Source organism: Dreissena polymorpha, chromosome 16 (assembly GCF_020536995.1).
Source record: "Dreissena polymorpha isolate Duluth1 chromosome 16, UMN_Dpol_1.0, whole genome shotgun sequence".
Lineage (NCBI taxonomy): Eukaryota > Metazoa > Mollusca > Bivalvia > Myida > Dreissenidae > Dreissena > Dreissena polymorpha.
In genome coordinates this window covers 48,075,219-48,102,344 of record NC_068370.1, presented here as the reverse complement: position 1 = coordinate 48,102,344, position 27,126 = coordinate 48,075,219, and the positions used below count along the sequence as shown (strand labels likewise).

Below are 27,126 nucleotides of genomic sequence, written 5' to 3'. Positions count from 1 at the left end.
GCTTACATGGCTGGAGAGCGAGAAGCATTTAAACAATCAATACAAGTTATAAAGGTTATAAAACGACGAAAATACCTGTCTCGGCATGACGGTGCCAACTTGTTTGTCATGTGATTTCTCCCTCTGATACAAATGTAAGTCGGAAAATATTAGAGATCGTTAACCCATTTATGCCTAGCGTCTAGAAGAAAAAGCCTTGGCAAAAAGCGTCTCATCAGGGTCTGCGCTGTTTGCTTTGATGAATTTCTATAAGAAATATTCTAAATAGAGAAATAAATATGCTAGACATCCCTAATTTTGGAAATAAATTGATCCTAGTTTGAAGGATGGGAGAGTCCACTCGGCATAAATGGGTTAATTCCGTACATTTTGCTCAAGCCTCTTTTCTCACTTAAACTTCCGTTAAATCATGTTCGTGCTGGGCTTTGAGTCTGACCACGTTCTAAAGGTCGGATAGTGGTTCATTATTGAAACTTACTGGTGACTCTGGTTTGACTCTTTAAATGCATATCAACAGTGCACATTTGCAGATTACTGTCTCAGATAACTATCTCATATCGTGTGATTTGTACAAAGTAAGAGTGTAATAAAGCGCACCACCCGTGTGCAATACAATGTTAATCGATACCACATGTACACTTTAAAATTGGTGTATTAATGACCGGTCCCCCGCGTAGTCTTGGGATTAAGTTTGTGTATGTTTATGTTTAGTATTGGTACGTGCTTGCTGTGACTTAAACGACCTTTATCCACAGGAAACCATTATACTATTTTATTTGATTATTTGTAACACCATTTAAGGTAAGTTTTGAGTTAATTCGATTTGAACGTACACATTGTTATTTTATTTTGCGTAATTAATAATGTTTGCATACATGTATAATTATTGTATTTCAAAATCACATCGATTCAAAATTCGTAAATATTCAGTGCGTCGGAACTTAAGTGGCAAGTTAATTATTCTCGTTACAATTGTGAAGAATACCACAATCCAATTTTAAAAATCCTTAATGTTGTTGTTTGATTGTTTTTGACTGAGTATAAGCGTAATCAATAGATATCGGTAGGCAAATATTTGTTTTAAGGTATTGTATCAGTATTCTTCTAATTTTTATTCTGCATTTTTGTACTATGTTCGTAATCTGCAACGTTTAATTGATTGGTATATCAAATAAAAATGGATTAAACGTCAAACAAAAAGTTCATACTCGAATAGTAATCAAGAAACCGATATACTTTTATGATATACAATACTTGACCCCTAGGTTTCTAAAAGTAACACAAATCAGTCAACTTTGCGAATGGATTTTTTTTGTATTTGAAACTATGTAAACACTGTCAAATTACACAACAAGAGCATTACAGTTGTAAGTCGGTATAGGATACATGCATTTGAAACAATAACTTCTTTTTTATGTGTTACATATTAATACATAAAATGATATTTAAACAGTTGAAAAAGTTGTTTGTCCGTACATAATGCAAATAAATGCGTATAATTTCATTTAGGTTTGAAACAATTGCTGTTGATTTATCTTGCGTTGTCATAGTTATGTTTCAAGAATTGCGTTTTTGTCGTACAGGAAAATATAGTCCATATACACATACTCCCAGAGCCTTTGATAAGTTTTGCTATGGCGGCTCTGGGAGTCAATATGCACCCCTTATTAGACTCAAGAGCAAATCTGCGCACAGATTTCGTGCGCATCACTGAACAGACGTCGTGTGTTACCAATAAAGGAAAGCGATGAATTAACTCCATAAACACATTAGGTTTACTTGAATTGCAGCCTACGGACGTTATCAATTGCATTCAACCTAAAAAAACACAAGGTTATTTCAACACACTATTTTTGCTGTCACTTTCATTTTGAAATTTCGGACAGTGTAAATATTCGACGACTCAAAACATTGTTATCGACTTAACGGGTACATAAAATATCACAATTTGGAAAATATTGGTGTAATGCGACCTAACCGATAGTGACATGTTTTGTCGCCAACATTACAACAGATCCCAAATATGGTTGATAGAGCGTACGAAAGAATAACAACGTAAATAAAAAGCAATGATTTCTTGGTTTAATGGTACCATTTGCATACGTTTGTTCGTTAGACAGGTGAACGTTGATAAGTTTTTTGCAGTATCAGTGTTCCTAAGCCTTTGCAGTGGTGATGAAATTGTGCACCTTTGGACAATAGACAGCGCATTGCAACTCTCAGCACCCCTTTGGGTTATAAAGCTGAGAGTTGAATTATTGCAACTAAGGAAAATAACACATTTTGGACAAGTTTTCAAATTTTTAACATGTCAGTCAATCTCATTTTAGTTGTGCACAAATATTATAAAAAAAAGTCTTTTTCTGGGAAACTTACAGTTTCAAGTGTAGAAATTTCATGGTTTATTCATTTTTACCAGATAGCATACTGCAAGTTGAATTTGTTAATATATGATAAATATAATACCAAGTAATCACAGGGTGGTCGTCTGTTATATATACATGTAATACTAATTAAAAATTATAACAACATTATACATGTTCCGGACAATGAACACTAAATCCTAACGCATTGTAAACACAAGAATATGGCCTACCAGTGATTATTATGTAAGGCATGTTAAGATTTATTACTACGGATGTTTCAGTTATTTCTAAATAAAATAACAATACTGTGGTGTTCTACTTAAAGACTGCCTTATTTTCATTTACAGCTATCATTCCTGAATCAAACTAAATTTTCGTTTAATACTATTCGTAGAAACATAATACTTCATAAACCATTAAAATAAGACCCGACCTACACACATAACACATTGCAAAGAAAAATGCACATATGAGTAACGTAAATATAAATACATACGGTTATAATGTTGATGAAGTTATTTATGATAATACTATTGTATACACAGTTTGATATTTAGTACATTATGTTAATTGGGTTAAATGTGGGTTACCACGTTCGTCTTTGTTCTCAAATTACACGTACCGATATACTTGTTTAACTTTGCAAACAGCCAGCGATCAATAAAACAAAACGTGTACCTATAAATTACATACAAGTGACCATTTTAAATGAAAAACAATGTTGAAAGAAAATAAAGTAAACCGGACTATGCCGAATGAAGCCGTATACAATCGCGTACACTACGATGAATACCGACATCATCCGATATCGCAAGCTAACATAGTCTTTTTACGGATAGACTACCTTAGGATTGTTTTGTTGAGGCTCATATCTAAGGTTGGACAAACAACATGCTTGGTCATTGTTGAATGATACAGATGAGCAAACAGAGCAGTGGGAAGACCCTTTCAGAGCTAGCGGAGAGTGTAGTAACTATCGATAGGGGACGCTTGCTTGCTCTCAACAGTTTTTCTGCCGACATGCCCGACCCTATGTTTGACACTATGATGGCAGCGTTGCTTCTGCTAGGCGAGGAAAACCCGGTAAGACATTGTGCGCATGAATAATGCATATTCTAAGCATTTTATTAACTGAAGAGAGTAGTGAAAGAGTTATTTTATTATCAAATGACCTACGTTAACTGTGGGCGTTTTGAGTTATTATTTATCAAACAAGCACACATTTTAATTATGGGCCACGGGCAAAACAAAGTTGTGAGTAAACCTTTTTTATTAGGTACCAGTTTTCGCTGTCATCAAAACTATTATCCAGCCGATCTGTCAAGATAACGTCTTTGCAATATGTTTAGTACTTAATTCGTACATAAACGGTCCAGCTATTTCCAAGTATTTCTGTGAAGAGTATATTGCGTGTGTTTTCAATTTCAGGACTGGGATGCAATCAGGTACAGCTTGACAAGAAATGACGGGAAAGGATTGACAGACTTGGTAAACTTGTTATTATGCGCTACACAATGTCCATGTTCATCACCATCATCACAGGAAGCAGTATCTTACTAGCAAAATAACAAATTTCGCAGCAATTCATAGGTAATTGACCTAGGTGAAAACCATGATTGACAGTTACGCCAAAATTACATATATTTTCTAGTTTTTAATCACAATTTGGACATGCTATCTTAACGTAACCTCCCCTTAACGCAAACTCCATCTTACTCCAATCTTCTATTCCAAACCCCACTTTACTCCTACCTTAATGCAAACTCAACCTTATGCCTACATTAACGTAAGATCCACCTTGCTCTAATGGTTTAAGATAGCTCTCAAGAAAGTCATATGATCATTTTCAATCGATTTATCAATATCTGTTTTGCTCCTGCGGATATGGTGATGAAAACAGTTGAATGATATACACACAGATCAGACGATGACTAAAAGTGGACCTGTTAAAATTTCTAAGCAATGTGCATGGACCTTCTCTGTCAATATAACTGAATCTGTTCTTTATTCGTTTAATCTATGTATTATTTTTAATTTCTACAAATCATAGATTCTTTAAAGTGACATTTCGGGTAAGAGCCAAAGGTTTTTGTACAAGTCGTAAAAATCCATCGGATTTTATAATGAATGTAAACTGATTACTTTTTTCAGATGTATACTGTTTACATGCTACCGTTATGCATTAATATATTTTATTCAAAATCTTTGTGGTGCTATTAACAACAACATCTTGTTAGAGAAATGGATTGATGCCGATCGATTTATGTTTTTTTTATATTTTTGGCATGATATATGAGGTAATATAATGTATATATAGTAGTCATGACTTTGACAAAGCGGAGTTAAGAGACCTAGGATGTTGAGACTATTACCAACTCCAGAATGAATTAAGAACAACGCATATGTCTAGATCCAGAAAAATACTTAACAGTGTGCGTACAAAGATCACAGATGTTACCTAAAACGACATTGATACTTGTGAACATTAATAATCATGTTATTTTTTTACTTTGAAACGGATAATGCTTTTTTCGCCCTTCTTTGAATTGGTCGGTGGATAACAATTAAAGAGGTAGATTTTCCCTGTTAGCCGGTGGCCAGTAGATTTTGGCTCGGTCTACTCAATTACAAGAGTGTGTAGTCCGACCGGTAAAATAGCTTTGTTAAAGCTTGATATAATTCTGTGCTATTAATTATTAAACAAAAATTGGCGACTGTGGATACCTAATAAATAAATTATTAGACATTTATTGAAGCAAATTACATTATTCATTTCAAGCTATTAATAGAACATAATGACTTTAAATTGTTTTATGTCAGCAGTGATGTTGACTTATTTTATTTATTTAATAAAAAGAAAATATTAAAGGCAGATGATGGGGAACCAAAATACTTATAATGATTGTCTGAACAATTGTAAAAAGTAAGTTTCTAACCCTGAATACGGTCTCTGAGTGTATATGTTTGATGTGACGTCATAACACAATGTGATGTCATTTTTCTAGGTGCTAGACTACGACCCCAGCGACGTTTCAGAAGCAACGAAGGCCAAGGCCAAAGAGTTGTTGTCGAAATTTACACTGCAATACGTCAAAAGAGTTAATACCGTGTGCGCTATTGTGTTTGAATGGGTGTGTAATTTTCTTCCTTTTCGGTTATGTCGACGTGTTACAAAGCCCGTGTGTCTGTAAAATATTATTAAAATATCACTAAAGACATTCGGCATGCTAATTTGAAAAACAAATGTAACAAATTGCCAATTGAAGTTTTCTTAAGAGTTTGATCTAACATAAACAAACTAGTACACGTATATTGATGTATAGATATACAAAAAGCAAAAAAGCAAAATATATGTAATAAAAACTATTACAATTAAACAGCAATTTGTCGCATAAATACAGACACCAACCTAATTAACGACTTAACAAAACAACATATACGCCAGCCATTTCATTCCTTTTTTTTTTAAATGCGAAGTTATTAGCAAAACATGTAAATACAAAATGAATGTATTACTAACTTTTCATTCAGGCTGTAGCCGCAGCGGACGCCTAGGCAGGGAAACATGAAGCATTTGATGTCCGTCAGAACGTCAGGATGGATATGGTCGATGATCGGTTTTGGACTTAAACACTTTGATAACGATTGGTGTAATTTCCAACACGGGCATTTTAACGGACTGTGTGACCAGAAGTGTTTACATCAGGATCTGTGAAATATATGACAACGAGTCATTGGCCAATCAAAGCATTGGCTTCATGGTTTTAAAAGTGAAAGTTCAAAAGGTAAAATAAACTTGTAACTGTGTTCATCATTGATATGTTCGCCGAAAACAACTCTTGAATTATATAGTTTAGACACAACTATTGCATGTTTTAACTGGTTTATATATACCTGTCGAATGAAGAAATCGTTTCGGATGAGATATTTATGGCTTAAACACTATTTTTGTTTAATAAAAATCAAATTCCGGCTATTTTTCTGTTTGGGAGAATGAAAATTAAAGACAACGCATTAGCGAAGAACTATTGTCATAATGTTTTGTTTTACGTTGTATTATTTATATTCTTTTTCCGATCACTTTTATGTTGAAATCACAGGTGGTTAGCGTGTGGCTATGATATTAATTAGTGAAAACATCATTTTGAATGATAAATAATCATATTATAACGAAAAATTAACTTTTCTGAAAAAAAAAATATTTCACTATCAAATATATATATAACAAGGTATGCAACTCAAAATCAGCCCAAAACGGGGTGCATCGCTTTGAACAGCCATATCTTCATAAATTTTGCAGCGATTTTCACGATCTCGGTCTTATTCAACGCAGAAATGAATTTCCTTTCTGGAAATGTATATGTCTTGCAATATTTTAACAAATGCTGGGTCAACTTTTAAGAAATAACACGATACACAACACGCATGACCCAGTTGACAGTGATCATGCTGTCTTTAAGACTGAAATCTTCACGGAGTAAAGGGCAACTTCCCTACAAAGTTCATGTAGTTCGATACCAAAATTCAATAAAACGTATGAAAAAACATTATTACCGTTCTTGTCGTTACATTCTGCATCAAGACTAACTGTCCAGCGCCGTTTGAAACCTTTGTTTACATACATTTCAACTAACTGACATTTTAAACATACGAGTGATTTCATTGGTCCAATGCGGAGGTGTGTCTTTACAACTGGAGATTTCATTCATAAAGAATACATGATCACTGTCAACTGGGTCATGCGTGTTGTGTATCGTGTTATTTCTTAAAAGTTGACCCAGCATTTGTAAAAATATTGCAAGACATATACATTTCCAGAAAGGAAATTCATTTCTGCGTTGAATAAGACCGAGATCGTGAAAATCGCTGCACAATTGATGAAGATATGGCTGTTCAAAGCGATGCACCCCGTTTTGGGCTGATTTTGAGTTGCATACCTTGTTATATATATATTTGATAGTGAAATTTTTTTTTTCAGAAAAGTTAATTTTTCGTTATAATATGATTATTTATCATTCAAAATGATGTTTTCACTAATTAATATCATAGCCACACGCTAACCACCTGTGGTTGAAATCATTAAATTACAACATGGTTTTTTATGTAAGAAAAATAAAAAAATGATTTATTGATGGTACGTACAAAAAGTACAATTTTGACTTTTCCCGTGGAATATTTACATAGTTTTACTGAAGCAATTTGATGCGCTGTTTATTGGCTGATAACCAAAGATATTTTGATTGCTAGTATTATATTAAGTCAAATTTGTATGGCAAGTACATCTGTGCATTTGTGCATAGCCAAAACACGCTTTATCGGTAATAGTGAATGGATGCTTTGAGAATAGCTTATTGAGCACATGTGTTGCTCTAGACGCTGGTTGAGGCCATCCTTCGTGTGCTCGATAATAATCGCAATTATATATATCATATATAATCGCAGTTATATATATATATATATATATATATATATATATATATATATATATATATATATATATATATATATATATATATATATATATATATATATATATATATATATATATATATTATATCAGGTCGCCGTGGCGTAATGGATATAGTGTCCGCCTAGCGACCGGGATGTCACCGATTCGATTCCCACCGTGGGAGTGTTCTTTAGATCTCCCCCAAAGACACCAAGTACTGGTACTAGGCCCAGGAAACGGACTCGAGAGCGTTTATATAAGCCTTAGGCTTTCGATGCAATCGAGCTAAAACAAATATGTTTAAATCGCAATTAGCGGACTTCGATATTTGAGAACATAGTAACATCAGTGCAACACCGAGACATAGTTACAAAATGTCATAGTTACACCGAGGCATAGTAACACCGAGACATATTTACACCGAGACATAGTTACACAGAGCCATAGTTACACCGAAACATAGTTACACCGAGACATAGTAAAACCGAGACATAGTAAAACCGAGACATAGTAACACCGAGACATATTTACAACGAGACCAGTGAAGTTGTTACTATTTCAAGTATATTATTATTATTATTATTATTATACTTGATATTAATAATTTAATTATATTTCCAAGAAGAGCTGTTAGACTTAACATCCGCATTTAAAGTATAATGTTCATTTTGACCTAAAATTATGACCCAAAAGACATTTTTGAAATTGAATATCTGAAGTGTTTATGTACATGTAGTATGTAAACTTAAAGCTGAACATTTTTATATTAAAACAAGAAAGTAACGGTGCCAATGGTAAATTCATTTTAATGAATTTACTTAAGTTGGAAAGCATTGTCTGCATGTGAGCTACCTTCACACACTACTTTCAAGTTTTATGCAATTTTGCTTATGCTTCCGGTAGGGTGGCATATTGCAGTCAGACTGTCCGTCCGTCAGTTCGCCAGTCTCTCCGGGATTCCGTTTCCGGAGGTTTTTTACGAAACGATTTCATAAATGTAGCTAAAAGATGAAGTGTACTTTTTGCCGGTCCATTGATTTTTCACGCAGTTATGGACCTTGGGCCTTTTTTCTATAATAACCGTTTTTCCGGACTTTTCATACGCAACGCTTTCAGATATAGAGCTCATTTTTGGTAGGAGAGTCAACCTACATGACTTACAGATTAAGTTTGAGTTTCGTTCCGGTCCATTGACATTTGAAGAAGTTATAGGCCTTGAACTAAGAAATTGTCTACATTGTAACAGTTTTCCTGAGTTCTTTTTTACAAACCCCTTTCCTATATTTAGCTGCTTTCTGGTATGTGAGTCTACTTACATAACTTACAGATCAAAGTTTGAGTTTCGTTCCGGTCCATTGGTTTTTGAAGAAGTTATTGGCCTTGGACTCAGATAACGCTATCGGATTTTTTATAAGGCTTCCAGATACTGCCTAAGATCCGTAACTTTGACAAATATCAATGGGCAATAACTTCGTCATGATGGGATATACGGCAGCTACTGTGTAGCTTCAAAGCGCAGTAGGGGATATCGTGTTTTATAAAAGCAGCTCTTATTAACTGTTTCTCCAAAATGCATTCCCTGCAAGACCAGTCTGTAGTACACAAGATGTCAGTGTAATAATACCTCCATCCTAACTGAAATTATTCAGCGCAAAGTTTTTGTCTATTTTAAGCAACAGTGACCTTGACCTTGACCCAAATGACCCCCAAATACAATAAAATGCTAAGTATGCGTGTCAGCTAGAGATATGTTTTTTGCTTACCAGAGTTTCCTAAGTTTACATCTGGCCACGATCTCCCCGATTAGCCATAGGCTTAAAAATCGGGGAGCTATACGATTAAATGGTATACTCCACGTTCTGTTACGCTTCCTTACAAAATCAGCACGATCGATTTGCATCACGTTCTGTTACGCTTTGTTGCGATCAACACGATTGGCTTCCACGCTCCACCACGTTCCGTAACGTCCTGTTAAGATCTCCCACGACAAAGCCGCTTTGTTGCGATCTCATGCTCTGTCACGATTAGAAAATGAATCGGGGCAATCGTGGTGAAATTTAAGTTTGATTTAAAATCTGTCCCGATGCCCACGATGTCCCCGATTCAACCACGTTCCGTTACGCTCCCCCACGATCACCCCGATTCGACTCCACGCTCTGTTACGTTCGCCACGATGCTCTGGAATTGGGGACATCGTGGTAATCGTGGCCAGATGTAAACCTAGCATTATAAAGAAATACAAGTAATAAACGTACATAATTCTGCTAAATCGTAGCAAAGCGTTCTTGATTGAATACTAATTCTAACGTTATTCATCGCTAGCAAATTATATATGTTTATGTATTCTTTACTAAACAGTTTAACTTGGGGCGTACGAGACCTGTTTTCAAAGTTAATTTATGTGTATGTCCCCTAGGGGGGCGGGGGGCATTCAGCATTTCAAATGACCATCAGTTCGTCCGTCCGTAAGTAAATCTTTACGTCCACAAGTCTCGAAGTTTCTGTTTTGAACGACTCTTTCACTTCAGGGTGAATCCCGAGCACACATTCACATTAAATTGATATGCCTGTGAAGATGATCATTAACCCTTTCAGTGCGGGAACCGAGTTTTAAAGGCCTTTGCAAACAGTTTGGATCCAGATGAGACGCCACAAAACGTGGCGTCTCATCAGGATCCAAACTGTTTGCTATTCTGATAGTATTCTTTGAAAAAAAATAGAAGAAAATGCTAATTTTAGAAATTCTGCAGACGACATTTTAGCAGACGACAAATTTCCCAGCATGCAAAGGGTTAAGGAAGATATTTTAGCTCACTGCTGGGATAAGTATTGAGCAACTTATTAATCTTTGTCTGTTATTCCAATATAGAAAACAAGTCTCAAAATTGTGTGTTTTACATCATCGCTAACTATTGGTGGATCTCGATCAAACGTTCACACTTTAATGACCTTAATATGTAGATTATTGTAAATAAAGGAATATTTGCTGATGCGAGAATCGGCGGAATGATATCCATTTGTGTGTTTATCCCTATTCAATATATCGACAGAATAGACTGGCTTTACTACATAAAATTCTCTTTTCACTAGGTTAATCTCACTCAAAGTTTGACTACAAAACGTTTTGCTTTAATTATGACATATTTGCATTTAGCCCAATTTGATTATGTATTGGATTTGTTTGTGTTCGTACATTAGGTGTAGACACTAGTGTCTGTAACACTTGTATAGTTTAGTAGCGACCTGTTACCACATGTTCCCGAACCTTCATCTGATTGATACCTACTCCTCATCTCTCCACGTAGGACCCTTTAGATGAGTCGTGTTCTGTGAAAAGGGGGTTAAATGAATGTGCGTTAAGTGTCGACCCAGGTCAGCCTTTGCAGTCCGCACAGGCAAATCAGGGACGACACTTTCTGCTTGTATGGTATTTTAAGTTTCAAGGAAGTCCCTCCTTATCGAAAATCAAATTTAGGCGGAAAGTGTCGTTCCTGATTAGCCTGTGAGGACGGCACAGGCTAATTTGGGATGACACTTTACGCACGTGCATTAAGCCCAGTTTTCTCAGAACAAGGCTCAAATAATGGTGGCACAAACCAATAACTTTCCCATTATCAACCAAGCAAGCAGATGTCTTCGTGTGGTTGATTCTTGTAGTGTTAACCCATTTGTGCCGAGTGGACTCTCCCGTCCTCCTAAATTGGATCAATTTATTTCCAAAATTAGGGATGTCTGGTATATTTATTTCTATTTTTAGAATATTCTTTACAGAAATTCCTTTAAGCAAACAGCGTAGACCCTGATGAGACGCCGCATGATGCGGCGTCTCATCTGGGTCTACGCTGTTTGCAATGCCAATGCCTTTTTTCTAGACGCTAGGCATAACTGGGTTAACCAGCAAACACATTCATGTCACACTGACATTAATCATGCTATTCATCATATACTGAAACTCGTGTTCCACATGGTTATACATCGTTCATATGACCATTCTTCCCGTATGGCTGTAAAATCACTGTAATATACTACATTTGAGCCGTGCTCTGTGAAAAGGGGGTTTAATGCATGTGGATAACGTTTCGTCCCAGATTAGCCCGTTCAGTGGACGACACTTTCCACTTTTATTGTATTTTTCGTTTACAGAAAGTCTCTTCTTAGCAAAATTCTTGTTTAGGCGTAAAGTGTCGTATCAACAAATTGTCACTTCTTCTGTTGTGTATTTTAACTGTGTGCTATTTTAAACACATTTAGCCATGAGTTCTAATACCAATAGAAGAGACTTTATAAGTTTGTTTTATCTCCCGCTTCGATTCCGTTACCATTTATTCTGCTATCATAACACATAGTGTTGAATTGTTATATTATTTTACTACTTTAAATTCGGCAATAAAAAGGTTAAGACGAATTCGCTTTTGACAGGTAAATAACGATTTTGCAAATTGCTTTCGATTCTAACATTATAAATTTGCATACACAATGTCAAAAATAAATATATTATTGTGATGTCCCCAGGTTCGATATATGCGAATTAGTGTTTTAATGGAACTTTAAACCATACGTTCACCTTTTTTCTTCATTTTAACTCCTTGCAAGCTAATTACCCCACGCTTAAGGCGGAGGCATATAGGATTGGCGTTTACCGTCCGTCTGCAAGTCCGTCCGTCCGTCCGTCTGTCAGAAGTTTTTTCGTTATGGCGCGTGATATCAATTTAACGAATGTGTTTGTTTAATATTAAATTCGCATAAATATTTTAAAACGTAGTCCGATTATCATCGTGCACATTTTCCGCAATGTTCATTCCTACATACTGTTCTGCATAAATATGATACGCCCTCGGAGAAAATGGGGCTTGATGCATGTGCGGAAAGGGCCATCCAAGATTAGCCTGTGCAGCCCGAAAGGCTAATTGGGGACGACCCTTTCCGCTTTTATTGTATCTTTCTTTCATTCTACCAGAATTTCCCTTCCCTTCAATTGTTAACTGTGCGTTATCCGAACCTTCTACAGCTACACGCAGCATAATAATGTGTAAAAAGGATAGTCACGGTCAAATGTATAATTGAGCCGCGTTCTGAGAAAACTGGGCTTAATGCATGTGCGTACAGTGTCGTCCCATGTTAGCTTGTGCAGTCCGCACTTTACGCACATGCATTAAGCCCAGTTTTATCAGAACAAGGCTCCTATACTCCACAATAAAACACTAAACTGAAAGAAAATGCACTATTGCCTATTTCAATAAATGTAAACACGTATTCGCCATCGTTACAACATAGACATCAAAATCTCGCTTAAAAGCGCCTGATGCAATTATGACGTTCACTTTTACTTTTCTAATTTGACACTTTTTCATCTGATTTACATCTTTCACGGCGTTATTGTGTAATAAAACAAAAAGGTGAATTAACTGTTTATATATATATATTGGCATGGAGCATGTAAAATTACAGCTGCCAAAGTTAAAAAAACGATACAGACTCATAAAAAAATCTCCCCCGACTTGCTAAAAGTGATATTATGGGCATGTTTCACTCTTGTATAGAGCTGAAAAGAATTAACAGGTCAAAAGAGTTAGTTAAAATGTGGTTACTGACCAATTATCTGCAACTCATCTTGCTTCAAGTTGTTTATTAAAAATATATTTTCTGTTCGATATTTTACATGACTCACCCAGTCATCTAAGCCGAAATGATCCGTAAAACAAAATTGTGTCTTTGTGTCGTATGAACGAATCTGCACTAAAACTAAATTTAGGTTCACATCATACATGCATGATCAGTTGTCAAACGAAAGTACGGTTGATATTCAAATGCATTATTTTTCTCTTTCCGGGGTATTGTTTTAGTATGTTGATGCTGCATTAACAAATATAAGTGTATATGAAGTGAAAACACCAAAAAGAAACAACGGTTGCGATAGACACCTATAAACTGTTAGATGCCCATACTATGACTTTAAAACTGTATGTTGTTTTTGTAACTAAGTTTACAACCCGTGGTGTACTGTCCCAATAATCAATATACATGTACGCATATCGTCAAACCTATACGTGTATTTAGTGTGCTAATATAGAAATTGAAATTTCAGTAAATGGATCAATATCGGATCATTGGGAAATTATGGAATGCAGACATCGATTTGATTTTCTAATACAGTGTCTGAAGGGTTAACTCGGAGTACTTTAAAAGGTAAGCGCGCTGTCGTCTTTCTAACTACATGTACGTAGAGCCCGTTGAACAGAGCCATATTTAGATGCGGAATTAAGATTCTGAATGACGTTGTCAAATCACTGATGCTAAAAAAATAAAAGAAATTGATAAGTTTAAATCTGACTAAATAGCTACTTTGTTCTTAAAATTAAACAACTTGATATATATTTTGTTGTTACGGTGCATAGTTCCCTTTCACGCCGTTATTATCGTTTTGAACTTCGCATCTTCGAAGACCCTTTTTACATTTTTGCAAAATGACAATTTCTTTAAAAAAAAAATTAAACAAAGTATTTATTAATCATCAAACTATAGAAATAGTAATTTTCACTTAGAAAACACGTGTACATATAGTTATGGTTTTTGATAACCACCAATATAAATAAATACTATTAGAAACAGTTCCATCGTTTTAACGCTCGCAGCAGTAACTTTAAAAATGTGTTTATCATTCACATATGATTTAACGTCAAACACAAGAAAAAAATCACTAGTTTAACCAAGATTTTACATCAACATAAAATAAATAATTATTTCCAAACGCAATTTAGCATTTGACTAAAATAAATGCAGTTGTACGTTTAATTTTTATGTTAGTCTTGATATTCTGTTGCCTAATTTCCCGTAAAGGGACATATATATCACATGCAGTATGCATTCGTTCGGTGTTGTAAAAAAATCCGATACCAGACTTAAATAATCTTAAAAATACATTGGATAAACATATTGATAAAATCAATTCTTAACAAACATGTCTTAATAATAGTGGGCATATAGTGTTCAAATTTTTATTTTCCAAGTTGTTCGCTAAAGTCGATATGTTAAAATAATTCGACAAAATCAATCACTTTTTCTTGCAAGGGATAAAAAATACTCCTAAGGCAACAATACACCTGTACTACAGGGTTGATATTCACAGGTCTAATTTAGTTAAATTTATATGCTTGTGTACTTGTATTGTGACTTTAAAATACGGGCATACCTGATATAATGGTTGGATTCCAGAGGAGGTCGATACAATGCGCTCCTGAACGACCCCGGTTCAAAACCCGGCAAGGAATGGTTCTATTTGTTCTTAATAATGTGTATTTTTTCAAACATTAAAGTTGTAGAAGTAATCATTTAACGTAAGTATGTACTGGCTAAGTATGTACATCCTGACCCTTTTCGAAACAAATAGGAAATTAACCGCATAAAACAACAACAAACATTTCAATATTTACTAAAATAGAACAGTGGAGTAACCTTAAATGGGCCGTCCAACAGATTTTGGCATGTATTAAAGCGTGTCATTAATTGCTTTAAATGCTTTATATTGATAAATTTAAACATTTGAACTAACAATCTCCAGTAAATAAAATATTAATACAATTATTTTTTTAAAGAAGAAAAACGTTAACCTCCACAGGGCTCGAACCACTGACCCCTAAAGTCATGGAAGCTTGGAGTAAAATGTCTCTCGACTTTACCACTCAACCATCCATGCTCATGTCAATTACGGAGGTATTTTATAGCTATATAAGCAATCCTCGTAGTTTCCCCAAAATATCGATTCGCGTCGAACGACGCTTTAGTCTGTTGGACAGTCACTTTAACAAATCGGATATTTTTTTTTTAATGATGTAAAATAAAGTATACATAAACATTGAACTACACCTTTTTATTGAGATATGTATTAATATATAATAATGTCTGTACTGTTTGCTTTTATTTGCATTTAATACATTCTCATTGATTGTTTAAAGGGACATTTTCACAGATTTTGGCAGGTATTGACTTTAATCATTAAAGGGGCCTTTTCACAGATTTTGGCATTTTTTAACTTATTCATTAAATGCTTTATATTGATAAATGTAAACATTGGATCGTAAAAGCTCCAGTAAAAAATCAAGAATAAAATTTAAAAAAAGGAAAAGAACATTGCCCGGAGCAGGTTTCGAACCAGTGACCCCTGGAGTCCTGCCAGAGTCCTGAAGTAAAAACGCTTTAGCCTACTGAGCCACGAACCAGTGACCCCTGGAGTCCTGCCAGAGTCCTGAAGTAAAAACGCTTTAGCCTACTGAGCCATTCCGCTGAGTACACATACTTGACGTATTTTATACCCTATATAAGCAATCTTCGTAGTTTCACAAAATTTAACGACAAAAACAGAACTCTCCAAATTATTCAATCGTTTCGCGTTGCAACGCTTTATAATTTTTAGGTTTTATAATCGTCAAAAGATGCATATAATGGCTATATTAGAACATGGTAAATGTTCAGTATTACTGTTTCCTCACAAATATCATAACTAAAACGATAATTTGCGAATCTGAAACAACTTTTTTCAATTTTGTCAATTTACCAAAGCGTGAAAAGATCCCTTTAAAGGGACCGTCAACCACGAATGACGAAAACAACAAATTCTTAAATACTACCTATTTTTTACAATTATTAGTTTATATTGATTAAAATTAAATATCACGTCATTACTTGATTAAAGTTCATAGTTTCAGTATATTCGGTAATAAAATTTCCCGATGTACAATCGAAAGTATATCGCGAAAATAGGGGACATAGAGACTTTATAAAGTCTCTATAACGCTCAAAATCAACGAAAATTTCGTAAAGTATTTCGTAAAATAAAGTTTACACCTAAACAATCAGTGTTCCTTACATCAAAAGCTACAATTTCTAAATGTGGTATGATTACATAGATTTTTGATTAGTGTTCATGTGTCGTATAAATAGATATCGTTGCGGGAAATTAAAATGGAAAAAAAAACAACAATGAGCATTTTGTATCTACAAACATCTATTTTACCAGACCACATCAGGCGTTTAAATTTCGGCAATTGCCATAAGGAACACTGATTTTTAATTTGTTAAGTTTATTTTACGAAATATTTTACGAACGTCCGTTGATTTTGAGTAGTAATGTTACTTTAATATTTTAATTTTCGACGAATCATATACTTGTATTCCAAACACATTTTTTGTTAACAACGCGGATGAAAAAAATCAGTCAAAATTACCCGGTTTGGTCCAAAATATATACGAAAATATATTGCATATTTTTTTATAAAATTCTTCCTATGTAATTTATGTTTGCAAAACAACAATAACAGAAATCCTCTTTGTCAAAATCGCCTTACCCATTTATGCCTAGCGTCTAGAAAAAAGGCCTTGGCAAACAACATCTCTCGAGATGAGACACCGCATGATGCGGCGTCTCATCAGGGTCTGCGTTGTTTGTTTAAAGGAATTTATGTAAGAAATATTCTAAATATAGAAATAAATATACTAGACATCCCTAATTTTGGAAATAAATTGATCCAATTTAGAAAGATGGGAGAGTCCACTAAACATAAGTGGGTTAAATATCCAGTAATATCGTGTTATATCATGATCGGATAGGCTACAAGATGTTTAAAACGACTTCCGCTAAACAGGATACAAGTGCATGTATGCAAGAAAAACAGTACATCCACCTCCATAGTAGTTGAGTTTTTTGGTGCTGTCTCCTGAATTAAACAAAGAAGTTTCGGTATCTCTTTATCCTCTACAAAATTCAAAGCTTGTTCACTTTTGAGTGGGTAATCCATTTTCCGCATGCCTTTTACAATGCTGTTTGTATTTCCAAAGCTATATGCCATTGTTTGTTTTCAATAACATATGAGTTGTGTAGTTTTGGACCGTTTAGTCTGAAGCTTTCCCTTTCTCGATACGATATACACAATACTGTTTTCTCGATACGATATACACAATACTGTTTTCTCGATGCGATATACACAATACTGTTTTGACTGAAAGATAAGAGTAATAAATCACAACAGTGGTGAATGTAACCTGCAGACAAAAAAGGTATTCGATTTTAGAAATTGTTATTTAATTGTCTTGAGATATCTCGCTTAAGTCTGGCATTGTCGACGGCCGTTTAATTCACTTTAAGTTAATAAATCGGGAACCAAAAATAGTGAGCGATTACATCACACTACTGAGAATAACACAATCCATATAATGTAATTTTATATCGACGTCTTTAGAGTCTGGATTGAAAATAAACTTTGACAAAACAAATCTAATATGGATAGGTTCAAAAAAATATAGCACTCACTCAATTAAAACTTAGTACAAACTTCAGTTGGGCACAACAAATTTCAAAGTGTAAGGCATACTATTAGATGTAGATTTTGAAAAAATGGTTGAGTTAAATTTTCAAAACAAAATAGCAAGTTTACAAAGTGTAATACAATTTTGGAAAAGAAGATATCTTACACCATTAGGAAAGATAATCATAGTTAAAACATTGTTGCTTCCCCATTTTACACATTTATTTATTTCTCTTCCTAGCCCAGGATCCAATATTTTGAAACAAATACAAAATTGTTTTAACAACTTCATATTGAATGGAAGCATAATATACTTATAAAATCTTATGAAGATAGAGAGCTCAATATGATTGATGTTTACTCATTTGAAAAAAAGTATGAAGATTACATGGATAAAGAAATTAGTAACATGTACAGGAAAATGTTTCCAACTTGTGTATTCACTGTTCAATGTTAAAAAAAGAAGATAAATATGGGTAATGCTTATATCGACAACATTGTTGAAAATCTTACAAATCTTTTCTGGAAGGATGTGCTTATATATTATAAAATGTACATATTAATCAAAATAAAAAGATCTGATGATATACTTGACATGCCACTTTTTTATAACAACAACTTAAAGATCGGTGATAATAGTATTTATGGAAAAAGTATGTATGAACGTGGCATACGATTTATAAGAGACAGTATGTACCACTGGAAAAATTAAGTCTAAGCAAGAAATTGAAGCTTGTACAGGTAAAAATATCATTTTTCTATTTTAAGAAGGTCTAAAACGGTCTGTAGCAAAGTTCATTAAAAACTCAGGTTTTGCACCTGTAAAAGCAACACCAATGATGGAGCTTATATTTCTTGTTACCTACAATTTGATTTTGTCCAGAAACAAAATAAACTAGTATATGAAACTCATATTTCAAATACTAAAAAACCTTCATGTGAAGCAAAATGGAATGCAATATTTAATAATATTGACTGGAAGTATGTGCACAGCTTTGTTATTAAAATAACCAGAGATACTAACATACAATGGTTACATACTAGAATAATACATAGAATTTTAGGTACTAAATATCTGCTTTATAAAATGAAAAAAAAATATGATAATAAATGTACTTTCTGTAATAAATACGAGGAAACTTTAACTCATCTTTTCTGGGGTTGTGAGCACATCCAAAAAATTGTTCAACATGTTTCGAACGCTTTGAATATAAATAATGTTAATATGCCTACACTCTCTTGCCAGGACATGATTCTTGGAATTTGTAAGGAAAAAAAATAAACCTATCAATATATTACTTCTTGAAATTAAAAAGTATGTCTTTATGTGTAAACAAACAAACAAAATACCAATGTTCCAAGACTTAAGAGACGTCTTCTTTTATCATGGGAAATCCAAAGGCAGACAACTCATCAAAATATTGAATTCCCTAATTGGGCAGTTGTAAAAATACACATAGAATGAACCCAAGCCAATATAATTCACTGTAACAAAATATGTACAACTAAATATATTTTTAGTACACCGGTGACAGGTTTTTTTTCTTCACAATTTTTATTAATTGGTGTATTCCATATAGTTAATCTTTATTAACCCTCTAGATAGATAAAAATTATATGTGTTATTTGTGCATGTACCTTTATTATAATACGTGTTTTATAATACAATGAATTCTTGTTGTATGATTTTTACAATGTATATATATATATATATATATATATAGCAGGATGGCCTCGACCTGCACATACCTATGGACGAGGTTAATAAAGACTATATTTAACAAAATAAATCTATATATATATATAGACGTGTTTCTTGTCAGATGAGTGGGAAGACTTTGGAAGAACTCGCGGAGGCTGTGGCAAAATTAGATAGGTACTATCTGATGAAGCTGAGCTTCGACAAGCCGCCTCAGTTTTTATTAGACTTACTGACAGCAGCCATGCTTCTTATAGGGGAAGAGAACCCGGTAAGACTTGCAGAATGTGACACGAGTTGTCTTTTCATCTATAATAATTTAATTATTTGAACTGCTTTTTTCTGTTAGTAACCCAAACTGTGTTGCTTACTTAAAAATTCCGGAAAAATTGGATACGATATATCATTTAAAATGAAAGTAACTGCCAAATATTTTTATCACATGAATTGAAATAAAAAAAAACAAATGTTTTGCTGACGTTATACCATGTCGTCGACGTCATTTCACATACTCGTTATGCGATTACACGCGTTTGGAAAAGTTTCATTTTCATTATTGAATTGAACGCAAAACAATGTTATTAAAAAAGATCCTTTTATTTTGCTTTTTGGCCGCTTTGTAATATTTTAGTCACATCACGATAGCTAGTTTACACACTGCAGAACATATTATAGCGAGATTATACCATTTTGTCCAAAATTTATGAATTTATTGATAATGTGTAAAACTTGATTATACATATATTTCAATATAAATTAAAATAAAAGCTAAGAAGAACATGCGTCGAAAAATGCGAAATAAGCCAGATATTTTATTCTGAAATCGAAAAAGGCTGTACAGTCGAATTCGCCAGCATGTATATCATGCATGTACGACGAGAATTTAAATTTAGTTTAACGGTTTATTTTAAATTTCTGCAACGATATATATTCATACGACACACGAACACTAACTCCGATCCTAATAAAAAAGACGAATGCTTCGGTTATTGTAGGAAAATATGTACGAAATATCTTCGTCACAATTGGCTCGCGGCGCTAATTTGTCTTTGCTGCATTTTATGAAATAAGTCTTCAATCAATAATTGTTCTTGCCTATTTTGTGTTATTGTAACATACTTTTATCAATATATTAAAATTGAACTTTTATAAAAATCGCATAATCTCACTTTAAATATTGTTTAAGGGCACGCTAAGCTGGTCTAAGCGATCACTTAGGCAATTTTTGAAAGTGAGCACAATTATGCCGGTAACTGACATGCCGTAGAACTAAGTTCATCACAATTACCATCAGTGTGTCGAGTTCCGTCGATAGCATTTTTAACTAATGCATTACATTATTATAAAAATAATATCACATCATATCAATATTACAGACATGGGCCACGATCAAGCACAATTTGCCCAGAACAGATGGTAGAGGATTGATGGATCTGGTAAATATATGATCCTGTGAATTAATAATGAGTAAAGCAATAACAATAACAATAATAATATACATATAAATAATAATAATAAGGTAAAAATGAATAATAAGGAGAAAAAGAATAGTTGGTTGTGAAAAAAGTTTGTATATTTCATTATTATGCAAGGTAAAATTATATACCATTTAAAGTAGTCTACTTAATTATATACCATATAAAGTGATGATATTTCAATTGTGTATATAATCGGAAGATTGGCAATTGTCATTCAGTATAATTATGTTGCTTAGTTTATACATATTAATTTAAAACAATAAACAATAATATACTTCGAACGTCCTACAATATTTATAATATGAGATTTTACGTTATGCGAATAAGTTAGGCGCCACGGTACCTTCCTTAATATGGCATCATTTGATGTGACGTCATGTGATGCAATAAGATATTTTTAAAATATCCGCGATACAACGTCATGACCTTTGCTTTGTACGTTCGAAGGTGGTAGAATACGACCCCACCGATGTTTCAGCCGCAACAAAGGCCAAGGCCAGGGACTTGCTTTCGAAGTACACACTGGAACACATGCGTTCTCCCTTCACCGCCACAGTGTTTGAATGGGTATGTAGTCAAACATGTCTTAACTTTTGAATCATTCTACAATACAATTTGGTGCCTGTATTTTATGGCTAACTCATGTAAAACTATAAGCTCTTCAAGAACAAGTTATTAGTTATGGCCACTTTAAGAATCTCTGTTTAAAATAATATGTCAAACATGGTTTGTGAACAACGAGCTGGACCGCGTAGCTTATTAGTAGAGCGGTATTCTACGAAATAATACGAAGATCGCTAGTTCAATTATCTTTCCGATAATATAACATGTTTTGTGATGAAATGAGCCGCGTTCTGAGAAAACTGGGCTAAATGCATGTGCGTAAAGTGGCATCCCAGATTAGCCTGTGCAGTCTGCACAGGCTAATCAGGGACGACCCTTTCCGCTTCTATGGTATTTTTAGTTTTAATGAAGTCCCTCTTTACCGAAAATCAAGTTTAGGCGGAAAGTGCCGTCTATGATTAGCCTGTGTTGACTGCACAGGCTAATCTGGGATGACACTTTACGCATATGCATTACCTCTGATTGAAGTAAGGCAGTTGTCAGTTTCTGGCAAACTTAGTGCACACAATAATTGTTAACCAGGAAATCAAGTCAAAATGTGAGTGCGTTATCTAACCGCTATGATGTGACTGGTTTGAATTGAAATAAACAAACAAGCTAACAATTACATTTAACCCACAGGTGATTCTTTGTTTGAGATATGAACAGCTTGTGAAGTATGAATATTCCTCGTTCTATTATTGTAATTTAAAGTTTGATAATTAACAATTTTTATCAAGGCATTGTTTGACGTGGTTAAAAGATTTGTTTGAGATATAATACTAGAGTGTAAATGTCATTGATTAACAAATATATCGATTGCTCACTGGTACAATTATCAGTTTTATAAATTACGGAAAATGGTTTATTGTGTGAAGAATACACTTTTTTCTCATTAAATGTACAGTGGCAGTTTGAGTAAAATGATACAAACAATAAATAAATGCTTTTTTTTTCCAATAATCATCAAAAGAAAAGTGAACTTTTCTTTTCATGATTATTGTCTCGGTCAAATAAACATGCATATTCATATAATTATACCATATACCATTTGCTCTATTGCAGGCCATGGCAGCAGTTAACGCCTAGCAACAACTGGCTATCTGTCAACGACTCGAATTGTTGTGTCATGGGTGTACTTTATTTGGTAGGAAATGACAGACTGGCGCTCTTGAGAAAGTTTGCAAAGACGGGAAGCATGCGTGTTCAACCAGAGACTTTCATATTGAACATCATGTTTCGCTTATTTTATTATGCTTTCCGACGGATTATGTAATTTTTCAATAATGAACGAACTAAAAGAGTGTAAAAATAACGATACAGCGTGATTGATTTTTGTTTTATTCAAAAGAATTGTCAATGGCAAATAATTCGCGAGATACTCCAGTACTTTAGTTGATATTCACTACGAAACTTTTAATCGAAATTTCATCAAATCTTTAAAAAAGAAACATATGTCGAAATTCGTTTGATACTTCGGAAAAAATAGAGTTAGTTTGTGTTTAAAAATTTGAGCACTGTTTCTTCAATATTTACCAGAATTTAATGTGAAAAACGGAAATCGGCCATATACGGAATTATCATTGTTTTGACAGTTGACATCCGATGGTAATTGTATGAAGTATGAAGAGAAGCTGACGAAATGTTAACACAATCGCGCAGAAGTAAATATATCAGCGTATTATCTGTATCTGTTTCTAATTTTCGTTAATTTTAAAATTATTTTACAATTGCTATAGTATACAATAAATATTTGTAAATATTTTTACTCGGGTAATCGCCGCGTGTAAAGAAGCGGCGTGATTCTGTGGATCGATGCCAAGGCAGAAACAGACGCGGCTGTTTTTATTTGGAGAAAACAGTTTGTGTTTGGAAACATGGCTAGCACGATTTTGGTGCACCAAATCTTTTTCATATTTTGTCATTTGGAAACTGGAAAAGAACCACATTATCTTTTCCAGAACGTTATTTACAGCGAAAGGCCGCACAGATAACAATTTTCCCTATTACTGTGAAAACAATTTCACGAAAATATCAATACAAACAGAAAAAAATAAAACCCGAATTCTGATCTATCGCTTATCTATTAAGCGGACGCGAAAATGCTTGTTCAGCTCTGACGTCGCACAGCAGGGGAAAACAGGGGAGATAAGCGAATCAACGCTGTGCGAGTTACGATCATAAAAGTCAACAAAATAATCTTTTCATGTGAAACACATCACGCAAACGTTATTATCCCGATAATTTAATCATATTTCAATGTAAATAGCGTTAAATATATTGACTTTGGATTGTCTTTAAATTTGTCCTTTTAATTGATACGATTATTTGCCATAATGTATGTCTATGTGAATGTGTGTACATTCAAAACTTGTCCGTATGTAAATGTCTTCAGAGAAATAACATCGGTGAAGTAGCATGGGTGCTTTTCACAGTATAATACAAGTTTAAACTCTCACAGACGAGAAAACAATTCAAAGCACGTTATTAAATAACTTAATAGTTTATGCGCATAGTTGGTTTCTATCACAGCACATACTACATTTGAAATAAACATTCACTTGCAAGACATCTAATTGGACAGAGATGCAATTATATTCCTTTATAAAATACGATTTTTAGCCTGAACTTATCTGTTGACTTTAAAGTAAGATATTATCTGCCTCCATGGGATGCTTACTAGCAGTTTCATAATTTACTTAAGTGTATGTGTCGTCCTCAGTTATCTCTAGGTGTCTAGAAAATCACTTCTTCGACTTTGATGTCATCTATACTCTTCAATTAAAAAATCAACGGCGCTATTTTCAGACGATTTTTTATTTCAAAATTGGAGTCCATATTATTTTGCGTATGCTTCCTAAACAAACACGTTACAACAATAAAACAGCGGAAGTCTACATTGTTTATTAGCAACCTGCTATGGTGAGCCCTTTCTTATCCATTTGAGCGTCAAGTTATCTCATATAGATCAGACATCGTCCGGCCAAAGTATATTAATAGATCTTTGGTCCGGCTCCCTTATATATTAGTCTGACTTAAATTTTATGTCGTAAAGTATTGTGGTTAGATTGTCCAATTAAGAAACGCAAGAAGTCATAGATATGTGATTAGAATGTGTGGAAAGACAACACGTCTAAATGAAATACTTATATACCATATAGTTCAATCGTTGAGAACAGACGTATGCTACATACATAATATGCCATATGAGCATACATGCCAGACGTCCCGATCTTGGCGGGACAGTCCTGCTTTTGAGGTGTTTGTCCAGATGTGGCACAATTTGTCCCGACATTCGTAAACATCGACCTATTTTCTATAAGTTCACAATAAAAATCGCTAATCAAGCTCTGTCTGGCTTAAATTACCATTGCTAATCCCTTTATTGCCCCCAAATTGCAAACCATATCTACTAGTCAAGTGATCCAGTGTTGTTTTTGACACCTTATCAGCGATATATCGGCAAATTATTGATTTTATCGCGCTTTCATACCCTGGTGTTTTTATGATAGGGGTCACTAATTGCTAGCGATAGATATGCATCGTAGTGAAATAAAAGCAGACTGCTTTTGTATTTCATGGCCCATTAGATGTGTTTGATATGCGACTTAAAACTTTAAAAAAATCATTAATTTAAATATAAACGTTTTATTTTAACCTTAATTTTCACGATCGGGATATGCACCGAACATCTTTAAAAAAGGACATTTCTTGCTACCATTATCGTAGTTTCATAAAAAAAACATTTCTTTTTCAATTGCTTTGATAAATTAACAACTATTTTGTATTTTTTGTATTTTGTAATTTCGTATTACATCTTTAAACTAAAGACAGTCACTCTTAAGGTAATCAATATACTTTTAATATAAATTGAAACAAAGAAAGTGTCAAATAAATAACCTGTGGCATTTGTTTTCGCAGTCTCGTATTGTTAAGCAATATAATTTACAGCTATCACCATTATTGAAAGCGGCTTTATCGCATTAAGGGCCCAATAAACAGGACAATGTAGCATGACACACCGACATCAATCACCCTGTCGGCATGAGATGTCATAAAGTACCCAAGGCACCCTTCCTCCTGCTATGTGACGATATCACCAATTGATTTTTGTAACTTCATTCAACATTTATTTTGTTTTTACGTGTCAGCATTAACATAATTTGCATTTAATATAATACAGTACAAATAATACAAAATATATAAAGAAATGAAATAAAAAATAAATAAAAATAAAAATAATGATGATGATGATAATGATGATGATGATGATGATGATGCTGCTTCTGATGATGATGATGATGACGAATGCAGAGAAGCTCGAACGCACAAACTAACGAACGAACAAACAAATTGACGGACGCATGAACGTACGAACAAAATACAAACGAGCGCACGAACGACCGACCGAAGGGCCGGCCCGCTCGCTCGCTCGCTGATTGATTGAGTGAGTGATTGAGTGGGTGAGTGAGTGACTGACTGACTTAAAAAAATTACGAACGAACCAATAAACCAATGAACAAGCTGACGTACGCACAAACGGAATGAAAACATAAATACTAGTAGATAGATTAAGATAAATAGATGAATAAATAAATAAAGAAAGAAAAATACATGAACGAATGAATAAACACATGAATGAACGCATGAATGAATAAATAAATACATACATACATAAACAAGAAATATCTTTAGAAAAGATATACGGCGTTGATTGTGGTCGATGTTTATGAACGATCAAAAGTTATCTCTATGAGATAAAAAGTAGCGGATGCCTTTTTTCTGCGCAGTTCTTAGCTACATCACAAGCAAATCAATTACGGGGCGTTGCGCCAGATTTCGTGGCTTATTTTGCTTTATGTGATTTTATTACTCAGATAGGTTTCTATCTATATTTACAGAATAGAAAAACACAAGAAACATGAAAATAAACGAGTGCATATAGGTCAGCCGGCAATACTCGAATCTTATTTAATTGCATAATTATAGTATAGTGAATTATTGTGCTCATGCTTAATAAACTGGTCTAAATGGATAAATATTTCTAATTAATTTTATCAAAATTGGTCCTTATCATGCAAATGTTGAAAACATATTAAAAATCGATGATTGACATACCACAATAATATCGCCGAATATCTTTATTTAGTATCTTTCTGATCAAAACAGACTTCAAGTGCACAAAGTTTACGAGACGGCGTTTATATAAAGATTTCTTCAACTGACCGCAAAC

The 27,126-nt window shown here is 33.9% G+C and overlaps 2 protein-coding genes across 3 annotated transcripts; both read left to right on the top strand.

The window, feature by feature from the left end:
• The first annotated feature begins 616 nt into the window (after positions 1-616).
• Positions 617-6,314, top strand: LOC127862882 (uncharacterized). Of its 2 annotated transcripts, none has more exons than XM_052402134.1 (5): positions 617-801; positions 3,285-3,449; positions 3,795-3,854; positions 5,372-5,497; positions 5,898-6,314. In XM_052402134.1, the coding sequence occupies exons 2-5, from the start codon at positions 3,285-3,287 to the stop codon at positions 5,919-5,921; spliced, it is 375 nt and encodes a 124-aa protein (XP_052258094.1). In that variant the 5' UTR covers positions 617-801; the 3' UTR covers positions 5,922-6,314. The 2 variants fall into 2 exon arrangements, with proteins under 2 accessions (XP_052258094.1, XP_052258095.1); XM_052402135.1 differs by having other exon boundaries at positions 650-695.
• Positions 6,315-13,861: 7,547 nt separating this feature from the next.
• LOC127862979 (uncharacterized) lies at positions 13,862-23,658 on the top strand. Its single transcript, XM_052402255.1, has 5 exons — positions 13,862-14,001; positions 19,937-20,083; positions 21,189-21,248; positions 21,738-21,857; positions 22,959-23,658. Exons 2-5 carry the CDS (start codon positions 19,937-19,939, stop codon positions 22,980-22,982), a joined length of 351 nt encoding a protein of 116 aa, XP_052258215.1. The 5' UTR covers positions 13,862-14,001; the 3' UTR covers positions 22,983-23,658.
• Positions 23,659-27,126: the final 3,468 nt, after the last annotated feature.